This window comes from Schistocerca piceifrons, chromosome 3, assembly GCF_021461385.2.
Source record: "Schistocerca piceifrons isolate TAMUIC-IGC-003096 chromosome 3, iqSchPice1.1, whole genome shotgun sequence".
Classification (NCBI taxonomy): Eukaryota; Metazoa; Arthropoda; class Insecta; order Orthoptera; family Acrididae; genus Schistocerca; species Schistocerca piceifrons.
Window position 1 is genome coordinate 469,806,990 of NC_060140.1, and position 15,452 is coordinate 469,822,441.

Sequence of the window (15,452 nt, forward strand, 5' to 3'; positions counted from 1 at the left end):
ACTATGTAAACGTTATTGCACACCACCTGCAACAATTCATGCTTGAAGTCTCCCCAAACGAAGATGACATCTTCCAGCAGAATAACTATCCATGTTGCAAGGTCAGGGTCATGCTACAGGGGTCTATTATAGTTAACTATGATGTCTTGGCCAGCAAAAGTGCCTGGTATGTACACGTTGGAACGCCTGCCTGGTTAGCCATGTGGTCAAACGCATTGCTTTCGGGGCAGGAAGGCATGCCAGTCCCCAGCATGAATCTGCCCAGCGGATTAGTGTCGAGATCCAGTGTGCCAGCCAGTCTGTGTATGGTTTTTAAGGAAGTTCTCCAACTGCCTCAGCGATTGCAGGCTGGTTCCCCTTATTCTGTCTCAGTTACACTATGTCGGCAATTTCTCCACAAACACTTCCTCCATGTACGCATACACCATAATTACTCTATCATGCAGACACTGGGATTACACTTATCTGGTGTGAGATGTTCCCAGGGGGATGCACTGGGGACCAAACCACACAGTACCCGTGGGTTCGGTATGGGGCAGCAGTGGGGTGAGTGGACTGCTGTCGGCTGTTGTGGGGTTGTGTACCACTGTGGGCTTCGTCCCGAAGCCTCTCTGTTGTTTCTAGGTCCCCAGTTCCATACAGTACAATACAATACCTGTTGGAACGCATACGAGGCGCCAGTTGTGTGGCAGTAAACCACCATCCCATACTTTTTGGGAATTTTTTCACCTGTGTATAGACATCTCATGCTGCATACTTCTAGAATTCTGTCAAGGACTGGAATCAATGCCAATCAGAATCTCAGTAGTACATGTTTGAAAGGTGGAACCATGTACCATTAAACAGGTGGTCATAATGTTTTGGCTCATCACTCTACATATAAAGAGAAAAAAATATTTTTATATTCTTATACACTGGCCATTAACAGGATTTTTCTGTAAAAATGACTAATTACTTCTATTGAACAACTTGTCTGTATTGGAGTTGTTAAGAGGAAACATCTTTAATCTACATTTGCCAAAAGTTCTGTTATCTGCCAGACATCTTATTTTCATAGGTAGATACTTGAAATGTTTTATAGCTGTATATTTCATCCCCTTCTGTGCCACAGATTAAAAGGTAACGCAGATTCTTTTTCTTTCTGGTGATGTACTTGTGAATATCTCTGTTACTCTCAAATTCACAGAAATTGTCGATAACAGATTTCATAAGTGAGTAAATGTACTGTGAAGCTGTGGTTAATATGCTCTGCTGCTTAAAGACATGTCTACAAAAGGCATGAATGAGAACCTCACACATAATTCTGAATACTTTCTTTTGTGTGATTAAGACTTTTGCTTAAGTAAGAAATTACCTCAGAATATTAGCGTATAATAAAACAGTGAATGAAAATATGTAGTATGTGTTAAATTACTGACTTATAGAGCCCTAAAGATGGCAGTTCCTACTGCTGCAAAAATAGCCAACATTTCCCTGGATTAGTACCATTCTTTTTCCAGTTCCAGTTTTTGTCAGAATGCATATCGATATGTTACCTAAGAACTCAGAACTCGTTCGTTATTTTCCACTGTTTATTATTTCTCATTGGTAAAATTGGCTAATCGGAGATGGGATATTTTTGACAGTACAAAATTGGATGAGCCTGGTTTTTCTAAGCAATCAGAACCTTCATGAAAACATCATTTGCTATATCTTTTGTCGATATGTCTTTGCTCAGCCTTACAACAATGCTTGCATCATTTGTAAACATGACTAATTCTGCCTCCTGATTCAAATGAAATGACAAATCATTAACATAAAGCAAGAATAGTAGGGGATCGATGGTTGATCCCTGTGGGACTCTCATTGGAGTTTCTACCCATATAGATGATGTGGCAATCCTCTTTTTTCTACTCAAACAATCTGGGACAACTTTCTGAATTCTGTTTCTTAAGTAAGAATAAAATCAAGCATGTCATTCGCTACAGATACCATAAAAACTCCACTTTTGTAATAGATTATTATGATTGACACAGTCGAATGCCTTCAAAAAGTCGCAGAAGATCCCAGCTGCTGATATTTTACCATTATAAATATTTTATTGTGTGCTAAGCAAATGTAAAAATAGCTGACTCGGCTGTGTGGCCCTTTAAAACCAAATTGCGTTTAGCATAATTTTCCATGATCAGCCTACAATCGAAAAATCGCAAAATGATTACAATATGTTTAGTTTTTGTATAAATATCCTTCTGTGTGCGTTTTGTCTGAACAGGATGTCTAATAATTAAATCTTTGTTTTCTAATAAGCTTGTGTTAAATCAGAGAGATGTCTCTTTGGGTACAATCTAATAATGGATGTATTAGTCCAGGTTCTATCTACGTAATAGTTTTCTAATGTAGAAGCATCTTTTCCTAAGGTATTCTTCCGGTTTGTTTGTAGCGTAACTGATGCTCAACGCTTATCCAGCCCATCAGTGCCTAACTAAGTACGGATAAGCGCCTTAAAATCACATAGAGAAGGGCGAGCCGAACAAACTCGAAACGACCTGTGGTCGAATCGAAATAGCATTCATCTGCACGAACAGATGGTGTTCACTTGTTACTGTACACCGCCCCCCCCCCCCCCCACCCCCGCCCCCCCTGCAAAGGATTAATCATTTTCTCATTGGATAGAGAAACAAAATAAGCGTTAGCATTATTTATTTACTTGTCTGAACAGTGTTTTATCCTCGTTAACTGAACAGAGCTGATAAATGTCAATTGTAGCTGATGTTTTTAGTTTGAGTGCATCAAAGTTGCAGCTTTAATTAAAAAATAAGATTTTATTAGACGTTATTTTAACTTATTATACGGCAGTGAAAGATACGTTAAAAATATATGAACACTGCACAGAAGGCCCACATATTGCTAACTAGGGGCCGCCACTGTTGCATCTAGCCATCTACAAACTGCTGCGGGACCTTTATTCATATATCATCTTGCCGGTTTCCATAGATCCCTTCAGGGATGTTTAACTAATTACAAAATAAATCGGCGAAGGGAAGATAACTACAATCATCATCGCAACGGCAATATGGGATCACTGGCTGTGTTTCCAGAATAAACATTAACTGCTCATCCCCGTTGTTCAGTTCGCTGTAGACAGTAAAACTTGTTTATGGTGTAAAATTAATATAGAAACGTCTACAGCGGTTAAGAATTTTTAATATCGTCGTGAGATAACATAATCCACCTTGTCAGGTGAAACAAGATATTTGTTATTTATCGTTTGGTGAAATACAGAAAAGAATTGCGTAGGGCCTTTGTAATATTAATAATTGAAAAGACTTGTTAGTATTTCAAATTCTATTTCTGATGTAACATATATTCGAATTAATATAATTGCCTCTGCTTCTGCTGTCTTGCGGCTGTTTTCCTTGCTTCGCCTGCGAAAATTGATTTCTTTTTGCTTGCTTGACAGTGTTGAAATCCGCAGTAGCGGTACCAACATTACATTTTACGTAGAAATTTGTCTCGCGGAAAGATAACAGCAGACGATCTACTATCAGTATAAAATGTGTATGAAGGTTAATACATGTGCATTACCGTGAAGTTGAATTAGACAATTCGTGAGCCTGGAGAAGTAAGAGATCTGCCTTCTGAAACTATACATACTGTTATCGGATATTTTGTATCGTCCGTCAGTGTTCACATATAATAGTAACTGAAACACCTAGCCGACATAAGAGATCATAAATAAAACAGGAAAATTGATATGGCTGGAAGTCCGGTCATTATCGCTGCCACCGCGAAGCATACGGCCACGGTAAGTGTCATAACGCGGATTTAGAATGAATCTATCCTTGAAATTTATACATTGATAGAAGAACAAATCTCTTGTATCATATTTGCTTAACAGACATGTATAACTTAAAATAATACTCGAAAGCCTTTTTTTTTTTTTTTTTTTTTTTTTTTTTTTTTTTTTTTTTTTTTTTTTTTTTTTTTTTACACCCAGCAAATAAGATTACGGTAATGTGACAACTGTTCACAATAAATTTTAACAGTTTCACTATTTTGAAGATCACATTAGCGATAAGAAGCAAATGATTAACGAGTCTGTACAAAAGCTGCGTTGAAGACGCGTACATAATTTATTTTTTTGTAGCACAAACATGTTCAGTTCTGCTTCCCCCTGTAAATATTCTTCACGTCTTAAATACACTCATTAGTTCCTCCAAGTAGACATCAAATTTACGCGTTAAACTGTGCGTTTGGTCGTAAATAATTTTATTGTGCTGTTAACTGCATTAATAATATCAAAATTTAACTATAGTGTACTGTTAGCTGTGAAATTCAGCCCTCAAGGAGTTGAACATTTTAAAACTTTGTTGGTTGTATTGCACAATAGACATTGGGCGATTCATGTTTACACATAATTTTGCTAGCCATCTGAATAGAGACATATTTATGCATCCCTTCATTGTGTTGCACAGAGGTGATATGTGCAGAGCACTTTCAGGGATCTAAACACAATCAGATCGTACATTGCCAGAGAGAAGTAGCCGTCGGAAGGTTACTCCGTTCGCTCCACTAATAATTAACCATCATTAAAAGTGTGTTATTTATTTGTGCTGACAAAACTTTGTGGGTAAGAGTGAGACAACATTTAATGCACAACCAATGCTGCGCACAGATTAAAATGACAGGACAGTAGTGTAATAGACCAACAAACAACATACCATAATGAAATTTGTCACTAACTATTCTTCCACAACAAGCACTACATTTTTTTCTCTGTTTTGCTCACAATATAAATCACTTGCAACATATGGTGAATTGACTATAATGTATAAATGTGTTACTATATACATATACTTTTTATGCTTACATAAACAAACTTAGATGTGCTGTCACCAATTTGTACTACATTTAATGAGAGCTTACATGATTAATTTGTATCCAGTCCTTCCAGTAGGCTTCATAAAAATGCAACATTTGGCAAACTTATAAGATTAAATTTAAAAGGCAAATTCACTTATCTCTTTCTAGCTGTGTTATTTATTTTTTGTTGAGATCTGATAACTATTCTTTACAATACATTAACCATTAAGATTTCCTTACTTCACTTACTCCAGTGAGAAAACTATGTATGGTATTAGTATCAAACATCTTGGGAGTAATGGCCAAAACAATGTAAAGCACTGTACCCACATTGCTGATATCTATATTTGGTTTAGACAGTCCGAAAGAGCAAATAAAGCTGCCTAGCAAAGAGGTGTCACGCCTAACCGGTTGACTTCAATGTGCCCATTGTTGACCTCAGCAGAACCATTGTTTGATACCAGTGACCACACCAGAGCCTCACGTGTAATGCTGTGTGCCTGGCCTGGTGATGAAACTTTGATCACCAAGTGTGCGGCACTCGGCATGTTAATGCACTGTTTCAAAAGCCCATCAGAAAACCAGGTTTAGATGTATTTAGTTTCTCTATAAGGCTCCGAAGTTGTTTACGTTGGATGCTGCGGTGGTTCTAGCAAAAAGGTGATGGACAATTTTGTGCCTCTTCCATATTGATTCCACGATATATTGTATACTAGCCAATGGAGGTGGCTTATAAAGCAACTGAGCAGTAAGGTTTAATATGGCATAGAACCATAATATTTCCATTAAGGAACTTTGAAGTGTTGCAGCAGTGGGAAACATTTTTTGTTTCAGAATGAATGATGTAGGGAGATGCTTGCTGAAACACTCACGGAATGTACCCAGATGAAATGACAAAATTCCTTGATGTTTTGTGATCTGTCCAGCTTATCTTGTTCTATGAAGTTGTGACATTCAGTTCAGAAACTATGTTTTATGAAATAATTGTTAAGCACATCACTGGTTTCCTTCTCATATAGGAAAAAGGACACACAAATTCACAGAGAGAGAGACTGCATTGTCTGTAGGAAGAGAAATTACAGTTCACATTCCACAATGGTTAATCGTGAATCCTGTACTCTTTATGGTGTTCGGAAATGACTTGCCATTTTTGTGCAAATGAGAACAGAAACTAGTGCATCATCTATGATGACAGTAGTGTCATGAAACGAAAAGAGGTAGCTGACAAGATTGTGCTATAGTTACTTTGTGGAAGTGATTGATGGGCTGTGCACTAAAATGTTTACTTTAAATTTTGGAGATAAAGGTCAGCATCCTTTAATGTGCTAAAAAAACAGTAGTGTGTGTGTGTGTGTGTGTGTGTGTGTGTGTGTGTGTGTGTGTGTGTGTGTGTGTGTGTGTGTGTATGAGAGAGAGAGAGAGAGAGACGAAAATTTCTTATTTTCGCTAACTGCTGTCGGATTAGACATTTATTTTAATTTTTTATACTTCTTCATTTATAGAAACAATATACGTTATACAAAGAAAAGTAATTAGAATTATGTGCAAGTCATACACTCGCGTAATCAGATAGTTATGCTATTGGGTATGTAATAAACAGTTGCACTGCACATGCATTCTTTGACGAAATTTGTCATATATCTATTTCAGCTGGGAAATATTATATTCATAAGTGCAATAATAGAAGGAAGAATATGAACTGTCATGAAGAGAATCTAAGAAAGTTTATTTGGAAAAAGAATTACACAGCCATTAAAGTGACTCAGTCTTCTTCTGTGGCACATCAAGCTCTTCACTTTCCTCTGTTCTGTACATCTTCCTTAACTTGCTTGTAACTTTGTTTATTGTTAGTGTCATCCATAATTCCAAGTCGACTGCTTCATTTCCCCCTCTTCCCCGCAAACTTCCGTTGGCAACTGTGCATTGCGGGCAGTTTTGTCACAATGTGTTTCAGTGGAGGTGTTTTTCTCGTACTCATCATTTTCACTAATTTTCCGTTCTTCCTATTCTTAAAACTACTTCCTCATTTGTCATTATGAGAGTCCATTTCACTTCAAGCATCTTTCACCTCAACCAAATTTCAAAACTAACCAAGTATCCCCTCCCCTCCTTTCTTTAACTGTCCATGTTTTATTGACATGTAATACTACATTCAAGAAAAAACTTTTGGAGAATCACTTTCTAAGTTCTATCATAATTATTTTTGGTGTCACAAAACTTTCTTCTTTTCAAAAGCTCTTTCTCTCATAAATATTCTACTTCTTATTTATCCCACACAGCTTCCATTTTTTGTCACAAAACTTTGTAAGTAGGCTACCTGAAAGAGCTTAAATGTTCTTTCACTTGATACTCTAACAGAATCTTCGTGTTTGCTGATTCTGATTGCTTCTTCATATTCTTTTTGTCAGTTTTTAGTGCCCTCTTCATCTATATCCATATTCTATAAACCACTGTGAAAGGCATGGATATACCAGTTGCTACGGCTCCTTCCCGTTCCATTCACACATGGAGCGTGTGAAGAAAGATTGTTGAAATGTATCTGTGCTCTCTGGAGTTAATCTGATCTTGTTGTCTCCATGCCTTTGGGAACAATATATGTGGGGTGGTTGTACATTCCTAGATTCACAGTTTAAAGCTGGTCCTTAAAACTTTGTAAGTACGCTTTCTCGGGGTAGTTCGTCTTATGTTCAGGTGTTTGTTACTTCAGTTCTTTCAACACGTGTGCTACTCCTAGCATCAAACAAACCTTTGATGATTCATGCTGCACTCCTTTGTAAATAAGTCACTATCCCTTGTTAATCCTGTTTGGTAAGGGTCCAACAATTCTTTTTTTTACTTGCAGCACTGCTGACAAGGTGCTAGAAAAATTTCATCACTTGGTGTTTAGTAACTCACATTTATTGATGCATTTAGAAATTAACTCATCAGAACATCTGAAAAGAATGGTGGAGCTTTTTATACACAGTACAGTGTTGTGAGAGCTAACTGTTCCATAGCACCAAGTGATAAAATTTTTCTAGTGGCCTAATCGGCAGTGATCTCCTTAATTTTCCCATAGGCAGTATCTAGCTTTCCCCTGGTGATACATGCTTCTAAACCTTTCCATTTGTCCTCTAGCCATTGCTGCTTAGCCATTTTGCACTTCCTGTCAGTCTCATTTTTTACACATTTGTATTCCCTTTCACATGCTACCTTTTTTTGGCAATTTCTTCGGATTTAATCTACAGTTCATAACCAATAAATTGAGATCAGAGTCCACATGTGCCCCCGGAAATGTCTTACAACTTAAAATCTGGATCCTAAATCTCTATTTTACCATTATATAATCAATGTGAAACCCTACAGTGTATCCAGGTCTCTTCCACATACACATCCTTTTTTCATGATTCTTAAAGTAAGTATTAGTGATGATTAAATTATGCTCTGTGTGCAAAATTCCACCAGGTGGCTTCCTCTTTCATTCCTTTCCTCTAGTCCCTATTCACCTACTATTTTTCCTTCTTTTCCTTTTCCTTCTATTGAATTCCAGTACCCCATGACTATTAAATATTCATCTCCCTTAATTAGGGAAAGAAGGATAGATTCTGCCTACAGGAAAATTAGAGAGACTTTTGGAGAAAAGAGAACTACTTGTATGAATATCAAGAGCTCAAATGGAAAACCAATCCTAAGCGAAGAAGGGAAAGCTGAAGGGTGGATGAAATATCTAGAGGGTCTACACAAGAGCAATATTATAGAAATGGAAGAGGACGTAGATGAAGGTGAGATGGGAGATATTATACTGCAACAAATATAAACGGGATTTTTGATCCTGACAATCATCAGTTGGTAGGACTGGCCCCACGCTTCTACCATGCTTAGGCGGGACAGTAAGAAGTGAGGAGAGCAAGCTGTTAGATATTTCCCGCCATTTCGTCAGTAATGCTCATGACGTCTGAGCAACTGGGACACCTTTTCATTACACAACACATAATTATAAAATTTCTTGCTGGTGAAGGAGTTACAGCGGCGGAAATTTGCCAAAGATTGACTTCGCAGTTCTGTGATAAAACATTATCAAGGACACATGTTTGCCTGGTATGAAAAGTTCAAGGGAGGACAAGAACATGTGGAAAATCAGCAACACAATCTCTGTCCTTGAATCGGCATTACAGACAAAAACATTTGTGCGGTTAAAGGCATTATGATGATGATCGATGGGCGATAGTATCAGAAATTGCACCAAAAGTCGGAATCAGTTATGGGAGCTGTCAGGCAATCATCACAAACAACCTACAGTTCCGTAAAGTGAGTTGCAGATGGGTCCCTATACTTTTGACTGAAAATCTGAAGTTGAGACATTTGGAGGTCTGTCAGAGACTTACAGCAAGGTTTGCGGTAGAAGGTGATGCATTTTCGAGTTGTATCGTCGCCTGCGATGAAACATGGGTTCACCACTACACTCCAGAATCCAAACAAGCCAGTAAGGAGTGACGGAGGAAAGGGGAGGCAGCATCAGTGAAAGTCAAGGCTCGACTGTCAGCTGGCAAGGTTAAAAAGTCAATACATTGCACCATTTCAAAGTTATTTAGCATTGAAGTTAGCCAATCAGGTCATTTCACACACAATTTCAAGCAACCTGCCAGAGGTAGTGTTGCGAAATGTGTTCTTTGTTCAGTTTCCTCAAAAAAAAAGGCATTTTAGCTGGTAATGAGCTTTTCAACAAGTGGTAACTCACTGACTCGCAGAAGCCTGTGCATTACCACATTTTGGTGCATGCAAGTGCTTCAGTTTGCTCACACAACTACCTAATTGGCTAACTACAATGCTAAATAACTTGGAAATGACACAACATGTTTAATTTTTTTTTTCTTGGACAATTATTTCCCAGCACAATCTCTCCTGCGACATTCTTAAAAGATCTAAGACAGTTTCTTAACACCCTGTATACAGGGTGTTACAAAAAGGTACGGCCAAACTTTCAGGAAACATCCCTGACACATAAAGAAAGAAAATATGTTATGTGGACATGTGTCTGGAAACGCTTACTTTCCATGTTAGAGCTCATTTTATTACCTCTCTTCGAATCACATTAATCATGGAATGGAAACACACAGCAACAGAACGTATCAGCGCGACTTCAAACACTTTGTTACAGGAAATGTTCAAAATGTCCTCTGTTAGCGAGGATACATGCATCCACCCTCCGTCGCATGGAATCCCTGATGCGCTGATGCAGCCCTGGAGAATGGCGTATTGTATCACAGCCATCCACAATACGAGCACGAAGAGTATCTACATTTGGTACCGGGGTTGCATAGACAAGAGCTTTCAAATGCCCCGATAAATGAAAGTCAAGAGGGTTGAGGTCAGGAGAGCGTGGAAGCCATGGAATTGGTCCGCCTCTACCAATCCATCGGTCACCGAATCTGTTGTTGAGAAGCGTACGAACACTTCGACTGAAATGTGCAGGAGCTCCATCGTGCATGAACCACATGTTGTGTCGTACTTGTGAAGGCACATGTTCTAGCAGCACAGGTAGAGTATCCCGTATGAAATCATGGCGGTGAATCGAAGAAGTACAGTACATACTGACGAAACTAAAATGAGCTGTAACATGGAAATTAAGCGTTTCCGGACACATGTCCACATAACATCTTTTCTTTATTTGTGTGCGAGGAATGTTTCCTGAAAGTTTGGCCGTACCTTTTTGTAACACCCTGTATAAAGTGTCTCAGTTAGCGTCCATGTGGAATCCTTCCTCCCTCGCCGCTATAAGACACACATTTCTCTGGACAACAATCCATTGTGTAATGTCGCATATTTCAGTGATGTGCAGCTAATTTTCCCACAGAAGGTGTGATGGAACTTTTGCTATAAATCGGTGAATCTCTTCTGGTGGAGAATGATTGTCCTCAGAGTTTAATTTACTGCCTCTGTTGAATGTAATATGTGAGAATTACTTGCACAGTTACATTGATACTGTATAGTAACAGGCTGACAGTCTGTTGCAGTGAGTTAGGTCTGAAAGCTCACCATTTGTTCTATAATAGCCAATGACAACACGTAAGCCAGGTCAAATACCCGTACCACGTCACTTTATTGAATCATATTAATTATGTACTATGCCTCATCATCAACAGGCAAATGACGATTGCATCATTGCTCTCGTGGAGGAAGAAATTTGATGGCATCAGGTTCCAAGGCATGGTATGGCACTCTTAAGTGCACTACATGATGATGAATGAAACACTGAGATTCTGCAAAATCCAATAAGTGTGTGGCAACTGGTCCTTGCCATGTAATAACACTAGTCCAGGATAATGACCTTGTGAACATGTCACGACAAAATCCAGTTTTAAATACAGTGCAGAACATACTACTCCGTTTGCCAGGTGAGCAGGATGCAGTTTGGTGTAAGCTCCTGGAGGCCAACTACGTTGCAAATCCAGAATGAGATTTTCACTCTGCAGCGGAGTGTGCGCTAATATGAAACTTCCTGGAATATTAAAACTGTGTGCCCGACCGAGACTCGAACTCGGCAGAGCTCCTATAAAGTTGGGAAGGTAGGAGACGAGATACTGGCAGAAGTAAAGTTGTGAGTACCAGGCGTGAGTCGTGCTTCGGTAGTTCGGATGGTAGAGCACTTGCCAGCGAAAGGCAAAGGTCCCGAGTTCGAGTCTTGGTCGGGCACACAGTTTTAATCTGCCTGGAAGTTTCATACTTAGCAAATGCTTGTCTGTCAAGGAGAGGCCCATGATGATGATCATCATCATCATCATCAACGTAACCGATTAGGATTTTCAGAGGACTGTGTCAATCTTGACTGGTGGAACGTGATATTTCCAGACGAATCGAACATGATACTTCCAGGCAAAGCTGTATTGCTCATGCTCAGGTGCACGAGACTCTGCCTTGGGGTAACATTTATTTTTCCCAGTAGCTTTTGCAATTCCAGTGGAGCAACTTCAACCTGGAACTACTTGTGACAAGACAGGCGTGCGGACAGCTAGTACATACAGTCACCCAACAAAGAGAGCTTGGTTGGTCAGTCTGCCCAAGAAGTAGTCTCAGAATTATAGTAACAGGGCACTAGACTGGCATAACATTTTTGTCATAATCAAGAAAATGGAGGGAACCTTTGGAGAGGTCTCCTCTTTCTAAACTCACAAGGCATTGGAGGGTATTCCTGAATCCTTAAAAAGTGTTAAATGATTTCATAATGGAACACTTGTAGTTGAAACTACCCCATCACACAAAGAATCCAGTGAAATTTTTGAAAGTGCTTTATCTGAAAACTACCTTGAGCAGTTAAACAGAGAACCGACTCATGGCGATAACATATTAGACCTTCTGGTGACAAACAGACCCGAACTATTTGAAACAGTTAACGCAGAACAGGGAATCAACGATCATAAAGCGGTTACGGCATCGATGATTTCAGCCGTAAATAGAAATATTAAAAAAGGTGGGAAGATTTTTCTGTTTAGCAAAAGTGACAAAAAGCAGATTACAGAGTACCTGACAGCTCAACACAAAAGTTTTGTCTCAAGTACGGATAGTGTTGAGGATCAGTGGACAAAGTTCAAAACCATCGTACAATATGCGTTAGATGAGTATGTGCCAAGCAAGATCGTAAGAGATGGAAAAGAGCCACCGTGGTACAACAACCGAGTTAGAAAACTGCTGCGGAAGCAAAGAGAACTTCACAGCAAGCATAAATATAACCAAAGCCTTGCAGACAAACAAAAACTACGCGAAGCGAAATGTAGTGTGAGGAGGGCTATGCGAGAGGCGTTCAATGAATTCAAAAGTAAAGTTCTATGTACTGACTTGGCAGAAAATCCTAAGAAATTTTGGTCTTATGTCAAAGCGATAGGTGGAACAAAATGTTACTGAAACATAGGACTAAAGGCAGAAATACTAAATGTCTTTTTCCAAAGCTGTTTCACAGAGGAAGACTGCACTGTAGTTCCTTCTATTGTCGTACAGATGACAAAATGGTAGATATCGAAATAGACGACAGAGGGATAGAGATACAATTAAAATCGCTCAAAAGAGGAAAGGCCGCTGGACCTGATGGGATACCAGTTCGATTTTACACAGAGTACGCGAAGGAACTTGCCCCCCTTCTTGTAGCGGTGTACCGTAGGTCTCTAGAAGAGCGTAGCATTCCAAAGGATTGGGAAAGGGCACATGTCATCCCTGTTTTCAAGAAGGGACGTCGAACAGATGTGCAGAACTATAGACCTATATCTCTAACGTCGATCAGTTGTAGAATTTTGGAACACGTGTTATGTTCGAATATAATGACTTTTCTGGAGACTAGAAATCTACTCTGTAGGAATCAGCATGGGTTTCGAAAAAGACGGTCGTGTGAAACCCAGCTCGCGCTATTCATCCACGAGACTCAGAGGGCCATAGACATGGGTTCACAGGTAGATGCCGTGTTTCTTGACTTCTGCAAGGCGTTCGATACAGTTCCCCACAGTCGTTTAATGAACAAAGTAAGAGCATATGGACTATCAGACCAATTGTGTGATTGGATTGAAGAGTTCCTAGATAACAGAACGCAGCATGTCATTCTCAATGGAGAGAAGTCATCCGAAGTAAGAGTGATTTCAGGTGTGCCGCAGGGGAGTGTCATAGGACCGTTGCTATTCACAATATACATAAATGACCTTGTGGATGACATCGGAAGTTCACTGAGGCTTTTTGCAAGTGATGCTGTGGTGTATCGAGAGGTTGTAACAGTGGAAAATTGTACTGAAATGCAGGAGGATCTGCAGCGAATTGACGCATGGTGCAGGGATTGGCAATTCAATCTCAATGTAGACAAGTTTAATGTGCTGCGAATACATAGAAAGACAGATTCCTTATCATTTAGCTACAAAATAGCAGGTCAGCAACTGGAAGCAGTTAATTTCATAAATTATCTGGGAGTACGCATTAGGAGTGATTTAAAATGGAATCATCGGTAAAGCAAGATGCCAGACTGAGATTCATTGGAAGAATCCTAAGGAAATGCAATCCGAAAACAAAGGAAGTAGGTTACTGTACGCTTGTTCGCCCACTGCTTGAATACTGCTCAGCGGTGTGGGATCCGTACCGGATAGGGTTGACAGAAGAGACAGAAAAGATCCAACGGAGAGCAGCGCGCTTCGTTACAGGATCATTTAGTAATCGCGAAAGCATTATGGAGGTGATAGGTAAACTCCAGTGGAAGACTCTGCAGGAGAGACGCTCAGTAGCTCGGTACGGGCTTTTGTTGAAGTTTCGAGAACATACCTTCACTGAAGAGTCAAGCAGTATATTGCTCACTCCTACGTACCGTATTTACTCGAATCTAAGCCGCCCTTTTTTTCCGGTTTTTGTAATCCAAAAAACCACCTTCGGCTTAGAATAGAGTGCAAAGCCAGCGAAAATTCGGAAAAAAGTTGGTGGGTGCCGCCACAACTTACTTCCGCAGTCGAATATATGTAGCGCTACACATGCATGCTATGTACGCACAAAGATAAATACTGGCGCCAAAACCTGTGCGTCAGTAAATAAATTTAAAAAAAAAAGGTGGAAGACGAGCTATTTTCTCCGCCCCGAGTTTCGACCACTCCATTTTCATACATTATCCAACGAAGTAAATACAAATTCCGCATGGTTCATCTTCGAACGTAGCAGCATTTCAATGTACTACGAAAATCCGACTGGAAAGACCGTTTGGGATGTTTGTCAATATGGCCAACTCGTTCTGAATTTTTTCCTATCTGTGAGAAGAGATGGTTGCTATAATAGGAACTTTTATAAATTGTGAATCACATGCAGTATTCTCGTCACCATAAGAATAATACGCAAATAAACATTTTGTCGTGTATTGTTTCATGTTTGCTGCTATCTCATTTAAATCCGGTCTACCTAATAAACTACGAAACTAGAGTGAGACAACAGCAAACGCGGAAGAATATACATATCATGTCATGTTTATATTCGTAATATTCTTATGCTTAATAGTGATACAGTCAGAAATGAAGCGCGGCAATTGACTTGATTTTTAAATCTAAGATGACTCTAACTTCTGTGTAGAATGTAATGTACTAAAGAGGCGCCTGCAAAGATTTTCAAACGGAGAAAAATTTTCGCTAAACTCTCGTTCAGAACATCTTCTATCATACGCAGTCTATTATTTGGTTCTTGTTGATCATTATCAAAGAAAGCAGCAGTGCAAGTAACAACAAATAGCAGTTTCTTGCCATTGTTTCGCTAATGAGACGATTCCTCTTTCTTTTTTTTAAAAAAAAAAAAAAAAAAAAAAAAAAAAAAAAAAAAGCGGCGGTAGCGCGCACAAAAGCAAGCCATGCCGGGAGCGGCGACAGGCCGTGAACACGTACTATCAGAATGCGACAAACAATGCATGACACAGTACAGTAACGCATTTTCAGCTTAGAGTGACGTAAACATCTTTAACAAAGAAAACTGCGCTTATCAGATCAAAGAAAAATAAGCTATCAATTCAAACCAGACGAAGCACGTGGAAAAGGAAGGGTACCCGTATAAATACGGACGGAGCGCCTGACGCATAGCAATGGCTACCTGGTAAAGCTTAACGGCGAACTTACGACTCGAACCAAACTACTGTG

At 39.4% G+C, this 15,452-nt stretch overlaps 1 protein-coding gene across 3 annotated transcripts in view; it reads left to right on the forward strand.

Moving 5' to 3' along the window:
• The first annotated feature begins 3,459 nt into the window (after nucleotides 1-3,459).
• Nucleotides 3,460-15,452, forward strand: part of LOC124787689 (acyl-protein thioesterase 1) — a 148,831-nt gene continuing 136,838 nt past the window's right edge. For all 3 annotated transcript variants that reach the window (XR_007015991.1, XR_007015990.1, XM_047254516.1), the window contains exon 1: nucleotides 3,460-3,784. Coding sequence is in view for 1 of the 3 variants with exons in the window: in XM_047254516.1 (XP_047110472.1) it covers nucleotides 3,734-3,784 (51 nt within the window). In the remaining 2 variants the exon portion in view is untranslated. The remainder of the gene's footprint in view (nucleotides 3,785-15,452) is intronic.